This window comes from Populus alba, chromosome 18, assembly GCF_005239225.2.
Source record: "Populus alba chromosome 18, ASM523922v2, whole genome shotgun sequence".
NCBI classification, from domain to species: Eukaryota; Viridiplantae; Streptophyta; class Magnoliopsida; order Malpighiales; family Salicaceae; genus Populus; species Populus alba.
In genome coordinates, this window is record NC_133301.1 from 3,048,263 (window position 1) to 3,069,396 (window position 21,134).

The following is a 21,134-nucleotide window of genomic DNA, read 5'->3' on the forward strand; positions in this document are numbered from 1 at the left end:
CCGTCACATAATGTGAGTATAGACCTATATAAAAATATAAGTAGTGTTTATTGTTATAATTGTGGTGATTGTTTTTTAAGATATTTTTTATTTAAAAATATATTAAAATAACTTTTTTTGAATTTTTTTCTTGATATATCATTATAATATAATAATTTAAAAATAAAAGAACCAATTTAAAATAATTTTGTTTTTTCTTCAAATCTTTTAAAAAGCACAGACACGCTGAAATATCAAATATGCCCAAAATTTAATAAAATCAAATGACGCTAGGAGCCACCTCCCATCAAGTTTCCCATAATTTACTACCATGCCACTCTCGCCCTGTAGAGTCTAGACGGAGCCCACGTGATAAAGACCCACAGTGCTCGGATCCAGCGAGTACTTGGCGCTCTTGCCCTCACCAGTTTGAAGTTTTAAATCTTTCACGACGTCGTAATAGCTCCCTTCCAAGAAAACACCACCGCGTGAATAAAAATCCCAGGGTTTTGCAGATCACCGTCGAAATCTCCCATCTCCTTCTCCCATGGCGTCTGATTCTCCTCGGACTCGCATCGATCAGGTGGGTCCCCTAAACCCTAGAAACTTCCCAACGGTAAAAAAAATCGATCTTTCTTCAAAGATAAAGAAAATCTGAATCTGACTTTTGAAAACTGGGTTTGTTCGAAATTAGTCAAATTTGAATTCAGATCATAGAAGATTTGAACTAATTTACTATATTTTAGTGCGGATTTAATTATTCCAACACGTGCTTTGCTTGTGTCTGTGATTTAATTTACAGTTTTTTGCGTCGAGGAAGAGGAAATCTTCGTCGCCGAATTTGAAGTCGGGAAGGATCGAAAAAGATGCAAGAAGCAAAGTAGTTGAAGGGTCACCCAGTGCCAAAGGAACTTTGGATAATTACTTGGTGAACTCGAAGGATGATAACCGTGGGGGTGGTTTCTTGGTTAAAAGAAGCTTGGCATTGGGGATTGATGAAGTTTCAAATGAAGAAGAGGAGGAATCTCTTGTGTCTGGTCGATTGTGCGTGGGAAGTTGTGAAGGCGGCAAAGTGGTACAGAAGGAAATGTCTCAAGGTTCGTCCAATGCAGGAAATGTGGGGAATATTGCGGTTGAAAGGGTTGTGAAGGGTTGCTTGGATGTGGGGAATGGGGTTGAGAATTCGGAACTAAAACAGTTTGCTACTGATTTTTTGTCTCTGTATTGTGGGTAATGTAGTTTAAATTTCTGTATGTCCATTGAAATTATGTTATGTAGTGTGTTTGTGTCTGTTTTCACTTTGCAAATGTCATTGCTAATCATTTTATTGCAGTGAACTTCAATCAACTGCAACTTCACCTTCAAAGACAAAGTTGAATGACCATAAGCGAAATGGTGGTCCATTGCTAGTGGATGTTGATTATAAAACATCCAAAAAGAGGTTATGCATGTCCAATCAGTTATATTCTGAAGTTGAAACCCCTTGTCCAATCGAGAAGAAGCCAGAAGACAAGCAATCTGCTTTTGTTGTTAAAAATGGAGCATCTGTTTTCAATTCTTTTGGAGAGGTAAAATTGGTGTATTATGAAGCAGTCTTATGACTGTTATGTGAGGTCTTTGGTTTATGACCATTCTTTTCTTCCTACTCCTGCACTTTCATGGCAGGTAGCTGTTGGTAATGATCCTGTTCAGCTTCAAACAAGCTTGAGAAAATGCAACAAAATGGCTAACTCAACGGTAAATATGGCTGAATGCTGTACACCAGGATCATCAATTTGTAGAGGACGTGGTAGTGATGGTCCCAAATCTACACGTGGAAGCTCTATCTTTTCACCAGGAGATGCATTTTGGAATGAAGCAATTCAAGTTGCTGATAGTTTATTTTCTGAAGCTGACAATCCTTTTATCCAGGCAGTTGGAAATATCATTAATGGGAAGTCTGGCAACCTGTCACGGGAATTGTTAAACGAAGCCGGCAGCAGAGGTTGTTCATTGGAGTTTATAAGGAAGCATATGGAAAAAGTATCTCCACTGCCTGTCAAACAACTTGACTTGCTATTTGAGGACAGGAACTTGGAAGTTAGCACCCCACCTTCTGCTAAAGATGATTCAAATGTGGACAGAAGCAGTGAAAAATCTGAGCACGGTTCTATTAATCTCAAAAGCTTACAAAATGCGAATATTGTAACATATCATCTCAAAGATGAGCCAAGAGAAGAGATGCATAAAGAAGAGGAAAAAACAACTGTGGATACAGAGACCACAAAGAAAGTGGATTTGCCAAATCAAGATGCCGATAGCATTATATATCATTTGCCAGTTAAAGACTCCAGGAATGTAATTGATAATAATGAGTGTGTTGAAGCTGGAACTCCTTCAAGTTTTGGGCCGCTCAAGGACCGGTTAGATCTTAGCAACTGGCTTCCTCTAGAAGTATGCAGCATATATAAGAGGAAAGGAATTTCAAAACTGTATCCTTGGCAGGTATCTTCAAACTTTCCAATCACAATGCTTGAGGTTGCCTTTATATTTTGCTAAGTGATCAGGATGGAAATGACAAGGTTTATTTTGTTATCTCTCCTGCTTGTACATAAGTTACCCACCTCATGTTACAGTTTTGGGTTTTTGGGCCCACTATGGAGAGTCTCTCCTATCTCTTTCATTTTTGGGACACAGATGTAGACTAGGGTCCACTTGTACTGGCCCCAGATATAATTCTTATGAGGTTGGTTTTCACCATCATGAAATAAGAAGACTTCCACAGACTGGTGTAACTTGTACAAATGTTCAGGGTAGTTTTGGGTTGCCACTAGTGTATTTCTTGTGGAATTTGTTTGTATTGGACTCAATCACATTTAGTAAAGCTCAGATAAGTAACCGGCTACTTCATTGGTTTAATTCAATGGCTTGTCACACTCCATCCTTACCAACTTGATGTTCGGATATGTAGTCCAATTTTAACCTGGACAGAGATGGATCATTAGAGCCAAAGTTTGGGGTGTTTTTTTGTTATATCAGGCAGTAGTGCCAATTCCTTTATTATTTTTGTTACTCAAAAAGTGAAGAGGAGCATCTTTAATCGAGGTTCAAATTTACCCTCTGAATCTTTAAATTGCTTTCTTGCAGTCTTTATCTGATAGAAAAAACCTTTCTTAGCTTGGGAGTATTAAAGCATGTTTTGTAATCCCTTTTCCAGTGCACATTTATTTTATTTCAAGATCGCTCATCTGAGTTCCAACCTATCTACTTGTTGCCAATGTTTTGGTTTTATTGTATAACTTGGTGTAAAACTTGATTTACTTTTGATTTTCAAGTGTTGTGCTTTTTGTTTGTATTCTCTCCATATTATTTTTCTGATTTTATCTATATGTTGTTTGGGCTTCATTATATACTCTTTTCTTTTCCTTTTGTTTTAATGCTTTTCTGCACAGGGCGTGTACTTATGAACTATTCAAACTCTCATATACAATTTCTCAATTTTGGCTTTTGATTTGCCAGGGTCATCTATAGAATATTTTTCTCCAGTGTTCAAGCACAATTATGCTTCCAGTGGGGTTGCAGAACTCTTTTTGTATTTATTTATTTATTGAGATTTCTGTGTTGGTGCTCATATATTTCAATATGTCTGTCTGACTCTGATGTATTCGGCTGTTCTGTTTTCCAGGTTGATTGCCTTCAGGTGGATGGTGTTTTGCAGAGACGAAATCTTGTATATTGCGCGTCTACAAGGTACTTTTTGTTAATTTGATTTCAGATTATATTCTGTAACAGATTTATACATTTTTCTATCACTTATTTCTATTTTGTGCCAGCAAGCTTGTTGTTTAGAAGGAGAACAAATTCTAATCAATGTTTTCCTTCTCCTTTCCCGTTTTGGTTGTGTCTTATGATGCGGTATTCATTCCTTAAACATGTTTCCCTGCCACAGTGCTGGTAAAAGTTTTGTTGCGGAAATTTTGATGTTGCGGCGGGTTATATCAACTGGAAAGATTGCGCTTCTTGTACTTCCCTATGTATCAATTTGTGCAGAAAAGGTCTCTTGATAATTTTGTCCTGGAATTACGAAATGTTCTTACTCTTTTCTTAGTGCATGGCCTGTTTGTGATATACTGTATACCATGTATATTTTATCTGTGTCTTAATTTTCCCAGGCAGAACATCTGGAGGGCCTTCTGGAACCTCTTGGTAAGCATGTCCGGAGTTATTATGGCAACCAGGGTGGAGGAACACTTCCTAAAGATACTTCCGTAGCTGTCTGCACAATAGAGAAAGCAAACTCCCTAATAAACAGATTACTGGAAGAGGGTCGTCTATCAGAAGTTGGAATCATGGTGATAGATGAACTACACATGGTAATTTGAATCATAGGTTCCCATGATTGTAAAACCATGTCTCTGCTTGTATATATCTATATGGCTGTTTGTTATTTAAGTGAGAACATTGAAACAACCCCCATGATGCATGAGGTAACACTTTGTGTCCTTAGCTGGTGGCATTTTGAAGTTTCATTAATATGGAGTAAAATTACAAATATGCTCTTTAAGTTTCACCCTCCAGACCCTTCTTTTCATTCTCTCTTAATAACTCCGTCCCTCCCTCTTCCTCGATCTTCACTACGACTGTGAAGAGGTGCTTTAATGGGAGTGTGCAATGTGAAAAAATCCTGTCACCCACAGAGGAGCCTAATCACTGTTCAAAATCTTCATCTAAAACTTTGTATGTTTCAGGTACAAGCATTTTTGTTCATTCAAATAATCTCTAGATATGGATGTTTTTTTTCCTTTCTAGTGAAATGACATTTGATCAACAATATAGGAAGAAAATTTTATGTAGAGAAAAACTTAAACCGGATGTTTTCTATGATTTCCCTTTATTTAGACATGTGATTAAGTATGACTCATACAGTTTTCATAAATTATTCATTAGGTTTATTTATCTGTATAATTTAAGTATTGTGGTCTTTTTTTTTTTTTTTTGTGGACAGGTTGGTGATCAGAGCAGGGGTTACCTTTTGGAACTTCTGCTGACAAAGCTTCGTTATGCTGCTGGTGAAGGCAATACAGAATCCAGCAGCGGAGAAAGCTCAGGTACAAGCAGTAAGGGTGATGCTGCTCATGGTCTGCAAATTGTTGGGATGAGTGCTACCATGCCCAATGTGGCAGCAGTTGCTGACTGGCTTCAAGTAAGTGGGTTTACAAAAGATTGTCCGACTAAGGTTTTTTTAATTTTTGTTTCTGTTTCTTCAACTTACTGGTCAGCCATAGGTGAGAGTCTTTTAATAAACATATAGGACCAGATTAATCTAGGTACAACAGCTTTTAATTGTACTTCTATACTGTACAGGATGTTTGTTTGCTCTTACCTTTTCAAGAACTTGTTTCTCTGCCACTCTGACTGTATTATATGTTTTTCTCAATATTATTGTGCATTTTATAGTTTCATCAAATTGTTTTTGCAACCAATCTTTTGTGCAGGCAGCACTATACCAGACAAATTTCCGACCGGTTCCACTAGAAGAATACATTAAAGTTGGCAACACAATTTATGACAAGAAAATGGATATTGTTAGAACACTTTCAAGAGCAGCTGACCTGGGTGGTAAAGATCCAGATCATATTGTGGAACTATGCAATGAGGCAGGGACCCTTCTTTTTCTAATGTGAATCAAGCTGTATCTAATTATTAGAAAGCTGAATAATTTTGGATGGCTGTTATGTTTTTCAGGTTGTTCAAGATGGACATTCAGTGTTAATATTCTGCTCTAGTCGAAAAGGATGTGAATCAACTGCGAGGCATGTTTCAAAATTTGTGAAGAAGTTTTCTATTAACATTCAGAATGAGAGCGAGTTTGGTGATATTACTTCGGCCATTGATGCACTGCGAAGATGTCCCGCAGGATTGGATTCAACGTTGGAAGAAACTCTACCTTCTGGGGTTGCCTATCATCATGCTGGCTTGACGGTATGATTTCCTGGCTCTCTTTTTTTATTTATGTTCTGGTAATCTAATTTCTTGCAACTTTTATTATCTATTTTTCATGATGTGGTTTATTTGGTGGATAATGTGTGCTGTATAATCATTCATGTACTTTTTTTTTTTTTAAAAATTATACACTTAATTGTGTGGAATGGAGCAAAAGGATCTATGCAGCCAACCCCAAGTAGTTTGAGGCTTGGTTGTTGTTTTTAAGTATATACTTCCTTTCTATTAGATGTGTCATCAAAGGATTATAATGTTCTCTTTCTTACAGGTAGAGGAAAGAGAAATTATTGAGACCTGCTATCGTAAAGGTCTTTTGCGCATCTTAACTGCTACATCTACCTTAGCTGCCGGGGTTAACCTGCCCGCTAGGAGGGTCATTTTTCGACAACCCAGAATTGGTCGTGATTTCATTGACGGGACAAGGTACAAACAGATGGCTGGTCGAGCTGGTCGAACTGGAATAGATACTAAAGGGGAAAGTGTAAGCTTATCCCTAGGAACTTGCTAGTAGTATTTGAATAATCCGTGTTTTATCACCTTACCTTCAATTTTGCTGAAGAGGGCATAGATTTATTTTGAATGCAATTATCCTTTTCCATTTAACAATTGTATAGCTTTACCTGATCAGGTACTGATTTGCAAACCAGAAGAGTTAAAAAGAATTATGGGACTTCTTAATGAAAGCTGTCCACCATTGCAGTCGTGTCTATCTGAAGATAAAAATGGAATGACACATGCAATTTTAGAAGTTGTGGCTGGTGGGATTGTTCAAACTGCTAATGATATTCATCGTTATGTTAGATGTACTCTTCTCAATTCTACAAAACCGTTCAGGGATGTTGTGAAATCAGCACAGGATTCACTTAGGTGGTTGTGCCACAGAAAATTTCTTGAATGGAATGAAGATACTAAGCTATATGGCACAACACCTCTCGGACGTGCAGCTTTTGGCAGTTCTCTTTGTCCAGAAGAATCACTTGTAAAGATCTGCAGCCTTATTTTTTCTGCTTTTTTTGCTCCATTTCCAGACCATTGTTCTGTTGGTTGCATCCCTTTTGTTTAACATGTTTTCCTAAGCATTCTCTTAGTGAGTTTGCTTGCTTTTCAATTTTCTCTCTCTTAATTGCTGTAGCTAACTATTTGACAAGTGCCTGTGCTTTCATTTATTGTGGTTTTTTGTCTGGTTTCCTAGATTGTGCTAGATGATCTTTCCAGAGCACGAGAAGGATTTGTGCTTGCGTCTGATTTGCATTTAGTGTTCTTAGTCACACCAATCAATGTTGATGTTGAGCCGAACTGGGAATTGTATTATGAAAGGTTTATGGAATTGTCTATCCTTGATCAGGTAATGTTGCTGGTTTTGATCACCTTGTGTTAGTTGATATTGGGCATTCTTTTCGTTGCAAGTTGGAGACAATTGATACCTTGTGGCCGCTTTCCAATTTTTGTGAGAGATGGACTTCTGTATGTTGAATCTATATGTTTGGTGTGTGACATGTGATTTCTGAATAGCATTCTTTAATCCTGGCCAATGGTCTTTTCAGATGTAACCTGTTTGGTGATATTAAAGCCACATAGAGTTCAAATCTTTTGACCTCTCTATGTAGATGCCACTTAGCACAGAACATATGATCAGAGCACCAAGTTCTTTAAAATTCAAAGAGTGATAGGAAAGAAAAAAACAGTAGAATTGAACCAAGTCATGTAATTAGTTCATGTAAACTAACAGATATTGGTACTATTATGCATGATTAAATTACTAAACAGTAGAAATAGAGGTGATGTCTTTCCTCTGCTCATTATTTTCCCAATCTTTGAGTTATTGTTTCACATTTGATTGATCGGCTCTCTGAATTTTCAATAATGCTTTAAATATCTTACCCTTTTCTTTTCCAATTTCATGGAATGAAGTCTGTTGGAAATCGAGTTGGAGTTTCAGAGCCATTTTTGATGCGGATGGCACATGGAGCACCTATGCGCAGCTTGAACAGATCAATAGATAATACAAAAGCCTTGCATGCCAGCAAGTATGAAAACCAATCTGGGGTTACAAACAAAAGTGCCATTTCAGATGATCAGACACTTAGGGTGTGCAAAAGATTTTTTGTTGCTCTCATCTTGTCAAGACTTGTGCAGGTTTTTCATCCCTTTTCATCTTTCCTCCAATCTGATCAATAATATTGACTCGGAACCAAATATTTTCCTGTGCGATTCACATCCTTTTGAGTACATCTATTTTTTGTGTTTATTTTGTGCGCATTGGCATATAATACCATGTGTAAATTGCATATACTATGAATATACATTCTTGGTTATTTCTTTATCCAGAAAAAGTATATTTATCAAGTATTCTGCTTATTTATTCACATGGTTACCTGGATATGATACCTAATATTTGTTTATCATGGGCTGTGTTTGCTTCTGCTTGCTAATAAATGCTGATTTTTATATTTATTTTTTAGTTCATTGCTTTGCTGAATAAATGTTGTTTAAATTCTGGCATAAAGGAAGCACCTGTACCTGAGGTGTGTGAAGCTTTTAAAGTTGCTAGAGGCATGGTCCAATCCTTACAAGAGAATGCTGGAAGATTTGCATCTATGGTTTCTGTGTTTTGTGAAAGACTTGGATGGCATGATCTTGAAGGTCTGGTTGCGAAGTTCCAAAATCGTGTTTCATTTGGAGTGCGAGCAGAGATTGTGGAGCTCACTAATATTCCATATGTTAAGGTAATCAATTGCTTCTATTTTTTTCTGCAAGATTGCTAACACATAGTTGTAATAGTTATTTGTCATCCTGTTGATGCTTCAAAGTTTCTAGTTAATGATTCAGAGATGGCGATTATTTTCATTGCTTCATTTGCAGGGTTCTAGAGCAAGGGCACTCTATAAAGCAGGGTTGCGTACACCTCAAGCTATTGCTGAAGCATCTATTCCTGAAATAGGCAAAGCACTTTTTGAATCTTCATCATGGTCTGCACAAGGTGAACTTGATAGAGTTTTCAGCACATGACCTCATATATGATGATTTTGTGTAGAAAATGCATGCTATCTTTATTCTAGCTAAAATGTCCTAACTGAAGACTTCCCATGGTGTAACTTACATGTGATTTCTTCTTTTATGGGAGATTATTTTGTGATTCTTATGGAATTTATTTATCACAGAATTCTTTCCCCACTTTGAGAGGTTTGTACCTTTTATATTTTGGAAGAAAGAAATCACAGATATATGAACATCATGCCAAGTGGCAACAGATTCTAGAATGTTGTTGCATGCTTTAGGTTTGGCAATTTGTAATGGATGAGTTTCTTAGATAGGAAAACGAGTCTTTCTTGTGGTGTATGAGAAACAAATTCTTGGTTCGGATTTTGTGGCACACCCAAACATGCACCCTGTCTGTAAGACTACATCTGCACCTGCACATTGTATCTGTGTATAAAGGATCTATTTACATTCAATTATAATAGTTATATTTCGCATTGAAGTTGTGTGTGTAGATGCACATGCCTATATTTTAGTTTTGTCCTGTCGTATTCTTTGTGATCCTTTATTTTTCCTTTTGTGCTCAGCAATTTAGGTACTGGTATATGGATTTAGGTTTCATGTTTATCATTGAGGTTGAGATTTTCAGGATTTAACACTTAGATGTAATTGAGTTACAGCTGTAAGGGTTTCTAACCGAGTTTGTTCTCATTAATGACAGGTTTAGTTTTGGGAGTCTTAGGGAAAATGTGCCTAAGAGTTTAGGGTTGTATATTCAGTATAGGTTTGCAGGTTAGGATCATAGGGCATATAGTTCTTTTTTAGGTTTTAGTGTGTAGAATTTTGGGGTGAGGTTTCATTCTTGGTTGTTATTTCTGTTTTCTAAACATGCATCTATGGATTTCTGATCTAAATCTAAGTATCTCATATTTAATATCATACTTGTAATGGAACTTTTCTAATATTTGCAATGATGTTCCTACTACATGCCTTCTAATAGAGACTTTGTGTACCCTTGTTGTAACTGTTGTGTAGCATGCATTTATAGATGCATGTATTAAATATTTGGATTTATTATGATTCACACAAGTTGAGAAAATTGATGCAGAAGGTTCAGCACAAAGACGCGTGCAATTGGGAATTGCAAAGAAAATCAAGAATGGTGCACGTAAAATTGTACTTGACAAAGCAGAAGAGGCAAGGGTTATTGCTTTTGCAGCTTTCAAATCACTTGGATTCAATGTTCCACAGTTTTCTCCGCCTTTGTTATCCAATGCCCCCGAAAATCTTGTTGAGCAAGGAAATGCAGGTACCTTGTTTGGAGATAAATCTAATATCATTTTGCATGTGGACCAAAGAGATCATGCTTCATCTATGCTGTTCATAGAAGGTAGCAAGAATTCTGGTAAAGTTACAATGGGAACCAGAGAAGACAAACTAATGAAACCAGTCAGTGTTGGATTGGTAGTTGCTGCAGAAGGAAACTCAAATGGTCCCATTCAGTGCTATATTGGTGCTGAAAATTCTACAGTACCAGCTAAGAAATCTTCAAATCTTGGCACCGAGCTTTGTACTACTGGTGATAATAAGAATAGTGCAGAAACAATCCTCTCTGTACAATTTGGACATAGTGGTGATGGAACTGGGACCAATGACCGGATCACTGATACCAGAGTTCAGGGGCAGTGTAGTGGAGAGAATTTAAGTAGTGATAAAAAGGACAGTGCTTGCAAGAAGGGTCCTACTAATGCAAGTAATATTTCTGGTGGATTTGATTCTTTCTTGGATCTCTGGGATGCTACCCAAGAATTCTATTTTGATATCCATTATAACAAGCGATCAGAAGTAAATTCTGTCAGCCTATTTGAAATACATGGTATTGCCATCTGCTGGGAAAACTCTCCTGTGTACTTCATCAATCTTCCTAAGGACCTACTGTGGTCTCATAAGCAAAGGAATGATTCAACTCCCAGTCAATCTGGTGACAAAAATAATGTTCAACCACCTGAGAATTGGTTGGAGATAGTTCGGAAGAGATGGAACAAGATTGGAGAAATAATGGGAAAGAGAGGTGTCCTAAAATTTACTTGGAATTTGAAAGTTCAACTTCAGGTGCTCAAGGGTGCTGTAGTTTCCATTCAGAGATTTGGCTGCCCGAGTTTTCCAAGGAAAATATTTGGTCCTGAACTCATAGACAGTTCGCACTTAACATTATCCCCTATTAACATTAAAGAAGCAATCGACATGTGCATTGTGGCATGGATTCTTTGGCCTGATGAGGAGAGAAGCTCCAATCCGAACTTGGAGAAGGTAATATTAACTAGCTGCATTTAAAATGTGAATCCGAAGAATAGCTTGTGCAGTCTGTCTTTGGAAGGGGAAGTTTCCTTTCCTTTTCATGATAGGCACCTTTTTTTTATTTTTTTCTTTCCAGTTCCACTGATTGTCATGATGATGAATTGATGATGCAGGAAGTCAAGAAAAGGTTATCAAGCGAGGCTGTGGCAGCTGCTAATCAGAATGGCAGGTGGAAGAATCAGATGCGAAGAGTTGCTCATAACGGCTGTTGTCGCCGCGTTGCGCAAACAAGAGCCCTATGCTCTGGTCTTTGGAAGTTACTGACTTCTGAGGGACTCTTTGAAGCACTCAAGAACATTGAAATCCCGCTGGTAAATATTCTTTTGCTTTCAGCTATACTTCCTTAAATGTAAATTTGTTTCTAGGCATTGAAAGTTTGAACTTTTATACGAGATTTCAATAAAATCGGAGCTTAATATCTTGAGCTTCACCTTACTTATTTTCATGGAAATTGTTGGGATGGTAACACATGGTCGTTTGGTAGAGATTCTGTTCTATATTAAATTCCTTTATTTGTTTTGTAGAAGAAAAGTTGCTATCAAACTGTTTAATTGGAAGCTGCTATCATCTAGTGTTAGTATCTTCATAGAATCTTGGCCTCTCGTATGGCTGGTCATGCACATCCACAAATGGTCATGTGATGCGAGATATTTTTGGTTTTGGAATCACTGAGCCAGTATCGTCAGTAATTTCACTCTGTAACTTGATGTTCACATTACTAATCTATTGCTTGCAAATTTGTATCAGGTGAATGTTCTTGCTGACATGGAGCTTTGGGGGATTGGTGTTGACATGGAGGGGTGCCTAAATGCACGCACTGTGCTGGGGAAAAGGCTAAGGTATCTTGAGAAGAAGGCTTATAAGCTGGCTGGCATGACATTTTCACTGTACACAGCAGCAGACATTGCAAATATTCTATACAGACACTTGAAGCTTCCCATTCCAGAAGGACACGATAAGGGGAAAAAACATCCTAGCACTGACAAGCATTGTTTGGATTTGTTAAGGTATGAGATGGTCTTACTTTTTAGTACCCAATACCTTTAAGTGAAAAATATGCTAAGCACATCTTGCAATATTTGTATATGCAAAATGAATGTCCAAGTTATCTATATAGATCTGTGTTTCCTTTTGTTTTGTGGATAATCAAGTGTTATTCTTGCTCCTGGAGAATGTCATGGCTATGGCTTTTGTCATAAGTACACAACTCTTTCTTATTTGCTTACAAGATCAAGTAATTTGGATTAAGTCTTTGTTGAGCTGTACAATGCCCTGAATGGAGTAATAGAATTGCTCTTGTGGTCATTTAGAGCAGCCCAATTCTACCTTTACTCTTAATGTTTTGGGCGCAATGCCTATGATAAAATCTAAATATTTAATAAATAGGATGGATTATAATTGTTGACCTTATAGTTTTTCAATGTGAAAGTTTTAATTGCATGATGGAATACCCCATTGACAATATATATGTGTCAGTTGATTTATGGGTCTGAATTATTTGGATTTATCTGAACTACACGATTCATTTTGGGTTAACTAATTCCTTTAGATCGGTTTTAGAGTTGGGTTAGGTTACAACTTGAATATTTTTGAGGCAATTTCTAGTAAGAGAAAGTTTGGGTACCCAAGTTACCTGGACTATAATTTCTTTTTTAATTTTGTCGTATATAATTTTTCATTCCTTAACTTCGGGTCTCCAAAGATGCAAGTATATCCTATATCCTACAATGGAAATAAAATTTTTATCTCTTGTTTAAATTTCAATTTGCGTTATTTTTCTTCTATGCTTGTGTTCTAACAAAAGTTGTTGAGATGAGAATCATCCCTTTGTTCATTACCCTTTTTACATCTTACAAAGATTTTCATCTTAACTTTTTATATGTCGATTTAGGGTGTTTTTTTTTTCAATTCACAAATGGATTGTAAATAAAGGGTATTTGTTTCCCAGAATGATTTTGATTACAAACAAAGCAGTTTATCTGACATTGGTAAAACCAATATTCATATATATTATTATTAAATAGACAATTGAATAAAAGATAATTAGTTCACATAAGTCCCTGTTAGTTCTTGTCATGTTGTCTCTTGTTTTTTAAGTTATTATATTTTAACTAATAAAATTATATTTTTATTATAAAGGGCCCAAAAAATTCAAAATGCGCTCAGTTAACTTGAACTACACGTTTGGGTTGGGTAAGTTTGGCAACATAAAATTGGTTTAGGTGGTTTAATGAAAAAGAAAATTGGGGAAATGTTATTCATCCTGAATTCCCTTCATCCAGCCTGAATTACCAGAAATGACCATCCCTAATTGAAGGCATTGCTTTCAAATTTACCTGGCTTTTACAGTTTATTGAGTACTGGCCCTTGTACATTTTGATTACAAACAAAGCAGTTTATCCTGTCATGCTCTGGGTATCCAGATGATTCATGGTGGCTTACTCGCTGCATTTATTAGGTTTGTGAAAAGAAGTACATTAAAAGGATTTGTTTCCTTTCAGGCATGAGCATCCTATTGTTCCAGTCATCAGAGAGCACAGGACATTAGCAAAGCTTTTAAACTCAACACTGGGATCAATCTGTTCACTGGCAAGGCTATCTATGGAGACTCAGAAGTACACACTACATGGCCATTGGCTCCAAACATCAACAGCTACTGGCCGGCTTTCAATTGAAGAACCTAATCTTCAGGTTATAATTATTTATATTCACCCTTTCTTTTGTTACAGTGATTCTTTTCTTTTCTGTTTTTTGGTAATCTGAATTTAATTTTAGTGTTGGTAACCATTCTTGCTTTTGAGTTATGCAGTGCGTTGAACACGCAGTTGATTTCGAAATGAGTTCAGATAAAGAGGGGGATGATGCTGAACCTGAGCATTATAAAATAAATGCCCGTGACTTCTTTGTTCCTACTCAGGTAATATGGTCATTTAGCTTGTAACCTTGTCTCATGCTTCTCACGTAATGAATTTATATGTATTTGTAGTTATTATCCAGTATATATCAAATATCTTCTTAGAACTTGAAAGGATAGCCTGGAAAAGAAAAACAGTCTAGGGTATTAAAAATTCTTGAGCTAATTTAGCTCCTTGCTTTCGGTAATGCAAACTGGAGAATGATAAAAGTCCTGTGGGGCCTGTAGATTATGCTTTCTATGCATCAATCCTAATTCCCAAAGGATCTAAAGCTCAAATTCTTATTGCAGGATAACTGGCTACTGTTAACAGCTGATTATTCTCAGATAGAATTGCGACTGATGGCACATTTCTCTAAAGACACTGCATTAATTAAACTCCTTACCAAGCCACATGGCGATGTTTTCAACCTAATAGCCGCACGATGGACTGGGAAGCCTGAAGCTTCTCTCAGCTCAGTTGAGCGAGATCAGACCAAAAGGATGGTCTATGGAATTCTTTATGGAATGGGTGCTAACACTCTTGCTGAACAACTGGATTGTAGCTCTGATGAAGCTGCAGAAAAAATTAAAAGCTTCAAAAGTTCTTTTCCTGGGGTTGCTTCCTGGCTCCATGAAGCAGTTGCATCTTGCCGTGAAAAAGGGTAAGGGTGTTATCTTATTGCAGTGAGTCTTCACTTGACTTATTTTAGTTCTATTGTCATCTTATTCTATTTTTATTTAGTTCAAGTGGTAAAGGTATTGCATAATTTTGAAGTCATTTTGGATGCATATATTTCATCTTTTTTATAAGTAAATGTTTTGCTGTATATGTTTTTCTAATGCATATCATCATAATTTTGAAGTCTTTTTGGATGCATGTATTGTCATCTTTTTTATTTGCAAATGTTTAGCTGTACATGCTCTTCTAATGCATATCATCACTGGTATCAAAAGTTGTCTCTTGTATTTTCTATTTGATGGCATGCGAAGACAATCCTTTTTAAATCAAGAGGCCTGTAGCTCTGTATTTAAAGTTACTTGATATTAAGCATGGCATTCAAGTTTTCTTGTTCCTTAAGATTTAATTATCAGTATAAGTATCTATTTACTGTTAATTCAGATATGTGGAGACCATTAGGGGAAGAAAACGGTTCTTGTCGAAAATAAAATTCGGAAATAGTGAAGAAAAATCAAAAGCTCAGAGACAAGCAGTTAATTCTATCTGTCAGGTATAGTGATTTTTTGGGATGGTCAAAGACATTAGGACAGCATGGGTTAATAATAGTTTTGTCCTGATAGCTGCTTCTTACAGGGATCTGCTGCTGACTTAATCAAGATTGCAATGATAAATATACATTCTCTGATTGTTGATGGAGTTGATAGGCCAGAGTCTAGCTCTTTACATGCAAACAAGTTTCACATGCTGAAGGGCCAATGCCGAATTCTATTACAGGTTACTTTGGAAAACTGCTTCAATTTCTTCAGTTTTTTTTTTTAAATATTCCTTCATTTCCAATGTCTTTGAGAAGTATATATAGTAATTGCTTGGACACTGGAACTCTGATCTGTGCATTTGTTGGTCTATGATCTGTCAATCCAGCAAGGTTCCCATTTAAATCTGAACTTTGAGTTGTAGTGTCATTGGAGAAAGTTGATAAGAATCTTGGTGACTACTATTCAGGTACATGACGAGCTAGTGCTGGAAGTTGATCCATCCTTGATCAATGAAGCTGCATTGCTGTTACAAATGAGCATGGAAGATGCTGCTTCTCTTCTTGGTATGTGTTCAATACTTTTTTTTTCCCCAAAAAAATCTTGATATCTTGATAATGTAATTAACCATAATTGTACAACATTCATTTCAGTTCCTTTGCATGTCAAACTAAAAGTTGGAAGAACCTGGGGCTCTTTAAAGCCTTTTCTTGCTGATCAACACATAAATGAAGTTCTTGTGCCTGAATCATGAGGAACGAGTTGTTTGATAAAGAAGTAAACAGTTGCATGGTGTTAGAGGCGAAGATTGTTGGCAATTTGGACCACTGTATGTTATGTGATTCAATTGGTTAACAATATTTTATTTTATAAGATGGAAGACGTAATTTCAGATCTTCTGATTTAAGTATAGTTTTATGCAGAGATTCCAGCTTCTATATTTATGCTGAGCAAACTGTTCCCCAAGGAGCTGGAAAATTTTATGAGCTCCACTTGAATTGTGGTTTTGAAATACAAGCCTTGACCTGATGTTATCTGGAAGGTTGAAAGAAGAAATCACAGAGGTGCAAAGGAACCGCTTCTCCAAGGTGGACAAGCTAATGAGATCACTAGATATATTGCCTATGTGTTTCACCAGAGGATCATGTATGAGTTCTCTTGGAACAAAGACTTACAGTGTCCTTCATTGAGCTTGCCTTTTACATACAAGTGCAAATGATTATTTGTTTTCACAGCTTGGCTGCTGATCCTGCCGGTGCTAGGAAATCATGAGCACATAGCTATTCCAAATTCCTACAAGGTCACCTGCCAAGCAATTGCTAACGTACTCAGTGTTTGAAAAGAAGGTATGTATTGGTAACAAGGAAGCCGAATTAGTTGAAATAAGCACATATGGCAGATGAGATGCATTTTGTTTGTGTTCTGGTTGTATTGTATCTCTGTCACCATGCTCATTGGATATATGATTGAGCTCTGGGCACTCTTTATTTCCATACCACGTAACAAACCAATTTATAGGAGCTGTTGTGGGTCACCATCTATGTTTTTGACTACACCATCGGTTAGCTTAATTGGCAATAACATGCAAACTAGTGGTTGTCCTAGGTTTATCAGGGCTTAAATGATGCAGGCCTCAGTGACCTGAGGCATGGATGGGATATGTCGTCCAAACATTACCTGGAAGTTTTATATTTTTCCAGTTTCCATCATAATGGCTTGTGAAAAAATGTCTACTGGTCCTTCTACAGAGTAATGTATGCTGCAGGAATTATATTTCTGCCTTAAAGGACCTTCAATATTGTTTTGTAGCTGAAGAATTTAACTCATGGTGCACAACTTGCAAAATAGCTATGAATCTCTAAGACAACTTGCACGAGGAAACAGGAACCCACATCAATTCTGTACTTCAATTGTGTCTGCACTTCCTGTTGATGAATTCCAACAGTGGACAGGATATCAAACCCAATAGTTTTCTCCACCTATTTCTTGCAAGTATGTAGTGTGCAGTGACCACACACAGCTGATTTTGGATGCCTATGATACGCATTCAGAAAAGAACAAGCGGAGGTGAAAGAATTATTTGTACTGCAACAATGGAAATCATAACTGAACGGATGGAAACTGATGGACAGCTAGTTGAAGAAACAAACATGAACATACCATGATGTTCTTTTTTCCTTGAATTTCTGGAGCACTAACATTTTCTATTACTCCAATTATTTAACTCTCCCCTCAGCCTCTCTTTCAAATTATTTGTACCAGTTTTCTCAAATTTTTCCTCTTCTATCCTATCTCTTTAATTGCACACACATTTCTCTTTCTCTTCTTTCTTGTATTGATTCTTGTAGTGCTTTACTGATTATATAAACAATGAAATACTTGTTTAATAACAATTTTGTGTCATGGCTCAATCAGTTGAGGCACTTGTGGGGAGGGCACAAGTTGCGGGTTTGGGTGTTGGGAGTGCTTCTACTTTCTCACTTTTTTTTGTTAAAATCATCTGCCCCCCTGATAAAAAAAATAGAGCAGGGCCGGGTGTGCGAGCCTAGCCTACCATGTGTTCGCGGGCTAGGCTCTTTGCTGGCTTTTTTTCTCTTAGGTTTTTTTGACTTTCCAAAAAACATTTACCGGATTCACTAACTATTCAGTTATGACATGTTTTTTAAATATTTTTTTATTTGATTTTTAATAATTGTTCTTCAATTATTATGTTTTTGATATGAAAATAATAATAATGAATTGTTTATGAAAATTCGATTGAAATCGGTTGTTTATTATTATAATGTTTAAATAGATTTTGAACATGATTTTATTATATTTATGATTTTTTTAGCTTTCAATCATACAAAATATGGACATACTATTTTGATATTTTTTGTTAACTTGCTTTAACAATCATAATTTTTTTTTTAAAAAAAAAGAAACATTGCTTCTAGTTATAAACATTATGCTGTCTAATATAAACAGTAGGAAAATTTATCATTATATTTTTTTTTTCAAAACAACTATTTTTTGGTTTAATGATAATATCAAATGATTTTTTAAGACTCAGATTTTTTTTTTTTACATTTAAAGAAATTTGGGTTCCCTGTAGTATTGTACAGGTATACGAACTGGTTTTTATCTATAAGCACTTCTCCTTCCTGCTGTCTTTTCTTCAGATGGAAAAATATTTGCTGAGTTTTACTATATTCTGTCCATACATAATATTCATCTACCTTCAGTGTATGATTGTAGTTTTAGAATTAACGAAAATGCCAACTGAGCAGAAACCATAGGCTATGCTTATTGCTTAAATAATAAGATATTTTAAGCTGAAGAATTCTTCTTCAATAACATTCACTAGAAATATTTAAAATAGGAACAAATAACTTGCTTTCCAGCTGGATGAAGAGAGGCCTGTGGCAATAGGCTTTAGAGCATGTGTGGCTAATCAACCCTTCATTTTTTTTTACCTGAAATTTGTCTTAAATTTTTGTGTTGCAGTTTGGTTGATGTCTTCTTTCAAAAGACATCATGTTTGGAATAAATGAAGGCCTTAAATCTCTAAACTAGATTCATCATATGATTTACGAAGTCAACCAACTTTGATTGATATGGTGATCACTCAAGTTGTTGGACTAGCTATCAGGTATGAAGGCCTTAAATCTCTTTTGCAGCTTGTTTGTTGGCTTAGCATATTTTGCTGGTATAATAAATAAATGCCATGAGTAACTGGGTAATTATTAACATTAAAGTGATCATTTTTCATCAGCTATTGGGATTTGAATAAAATAACAAGAATAATCGGATATTACTGTCTATTCACAGGAGTTTATCATGGTGAATGCCAATATTAGTAGATATCCAGTTGGGGTCTTCAGATGCTTTCTTGGAGTAAATATTATCTAGCAACATTATGCTAAACTTCTTCAAGCATGTATGACCTGTTGATTTTTTTTTTTTTAATTTCATGGAGATTTCCTTATTCTCCTTATTGCATTCTTTTATTCTCATAAATTCTCTTCACCAATTGAAAAAGAAATTAATATGGGATAAAGCCTCTCTCTCCATGATTCTGCTTTAGTTTTTCTCTTGTTTGTAATCCATTTTCTTAGTGTTTAATCATTTATTTTATCTTTGATACAATTAGATTGTGACTGTAGTAACTTAACATGATTTCTAAGGGGCTGTGTCAACCATAATTATTTTGAAATCCTTCTAAAAACTTGCCTTGTTTAGATTTTTCTGGGGACACAAACGTGCAAATGGGTATGAAGGTGGTTTGGTCAGCCAACACATTTTCTGTTTTCCTGAAAATAAACACATAGGCATGCTATGCACGTGTGATGGCCAAGTTCTCTTTCAGTCTTGCAGTTGACATAATTGTGTCGTCTAATTATTATAGTGTTTCTTTGTTTAGTTATTCCTTCTGATAGAGAGAAAATCTGTGTTACAGTTAGCATGGTAAGCTGGGACATTAGAGGAGAAGAGTGAACTGCAGGCTGAGGCAACAAAATTGAGCAGCAGTGTTTTCAAATTTTTTCAAAAACGCTTTTGAAACGCAGTGCCAAACACGCCCAAACATGCACTAAGCATGTGATGGAATTATAAACATGTGATTCATATGTTAGTTGAAGTAATCAGTTGCAGTTTGTTAGTTTAGAAGATAATAACGGCCAAGTTAGTTATGACTGAATGGCCACTAGTCCAGGTAGTCATTGATGAAAAATTTGCAGAAATTGCGAGATCTTTCTCTCCTTTATTTTCCACCCTTTTCTAGTAACTTGTTAGGAATCTTCTTACAATTGGTATCAAGGCCACTTTCCAAGGGTAAAGGAAGGTTGTTTTTGTTCCTGAGATATCAACAATGGTGGAAAACAACAAGATCAAGGCTTTAGAGGAGCATGACAGGAAGGTTGATGAGCATATTCAACACCTACAAGAAATTACAGAAGAGCATGGCAAGAAGATTGATCAGATCAACTCACAATTGGAAGTCATAATGACTATGTTGAAGGCTAACTGAGGAAGTCAGGAATCTGAAAGAGTTAACACCATAACTGGAGGTATTATTCAAAGGGTGAATCTGCGAGGAGATGGACTTATGAATTAAAGAGGAGATTGTTTTGGTAACCAAGAAGCAGCAAGAGTGGGACGTCATATTGCAATTCCAAGATTGATCTGTCAAATATCCATGGAGAGAATCCTACGAGCTGGATACATAAGTGCAAGAAATTCTTCAAGTTAAACTACATACCAGTGCAACAATGGGTTAAAGCTAGCATCACTATACTTGGATGTTAAGGCAGAAATTTGGTACAAAGGGTTCTTATATGTAGGAGAAAATTTAGCAAGCTAGGAGGAGTTTACAAAAGCTTTGTGTATAAGATTTTGCAATAGAGAGGATGTGGTGGAAGAATTCAATAAGTTAGCACAAGACGAGTGTAGATGAGTATGTGGAAAGATTTGAAGAACTCATATCTTTAATAAATGCTCTGAACCTTTCCCTCTAAGAATCATGCTATATTTCAAGCTTTGTAAAGGATGATATCAGACAAATGTTGAAGATCCTCAAACCTGCAATGCCGGTACAAGTATTTGAACAAGCCAAATGGCAATAGGAGTCCATTAATGCCGTAGCTAAGAGAATAAGATTCTTGCAGAAGAGCAATCCAGTTTACAACTTTGGAAAGACAACAGGCAACTCCTATGCTAAACCTTTTATTCAGTCAAAGAATGAAATAAT

The 21,134-nt window shown here is 36.2% G+C and overlaps 1 protein-coding gene across 6 annotated transcripts; it reads left to right on the top strand.

Annotated features, from left to right (window-relative positions):
* Positions 1–352: 352 nt before the first annotated feature.
* Positions 353–19,914, top strand: LOC118051057 (helicase and polymerase-containing protein TEBICHI). 6 transcript variants are annotated; one of them, XM_035061584.2, is made up of 31 exons: positions 354–562; positions 782–1,209; positions 1,313–1,547; positions 1,645–2,463; positions 3,644–3,708; positions 3,908–4,013; positions 4,131–4,331; positions 4,964–5,161; positions 5,454–5,615; positions 5,704–5,940; positions 6,230–6,442; positions 6,590–6,940; positions 7,154–7,306; positions 7,873–8,097; positions 8,469–8,687; positions 8,824–8,941; positions 10,049–11,250; positions 11,412–11,609; positions 12,046–12,305; positions 13,800–13,989; positions 14,108–14,215; positions 14,504–14,856; positions 15,315–15,423; positions 15,507–15,647; positions 15,876–15,972; positions 16,060–16,235; positions 16,330–16,552; positions 16,642–16,752; positions 18,893–19,037; positions 19,217–19,325; positions 19,845–19,914. In XM_035061584.2, the coding sequence occupies exons 1-26, from the start codon at positions 527–529 to the stop codon at positions 16,158–16,160; spliced, it is 6,525 nt and encodes a 2,174-aa protein (XP_034917475.1). In that variant the 5' UTR covers positions 354–526; the 3' UTR covers positions 16,161–16,235; positions 16,330–16,552; positions 16,642–16,752; positions 18,893–19,037; positions 19,217–19,325; positions 19,845–19,914. The 6 variants fall into 6 exon arrangements, with proteins under 6 accessions (XP_034917479.1, XP_034917475.1, XP_034917476.1 ...); XM_035061588.2 differs by lacking the exon at positions 19,217–19,325 and having other exon boundaries at positions 353–562; positions 10,052–11,250; XM_035061585.2 differs by lacking the exon at positions 19,217–19,325 and having other exon boundaries at positions 16,320–16,552.
* Positions 19,915–21,134: the final 1,220 nt, after the last annotated feature.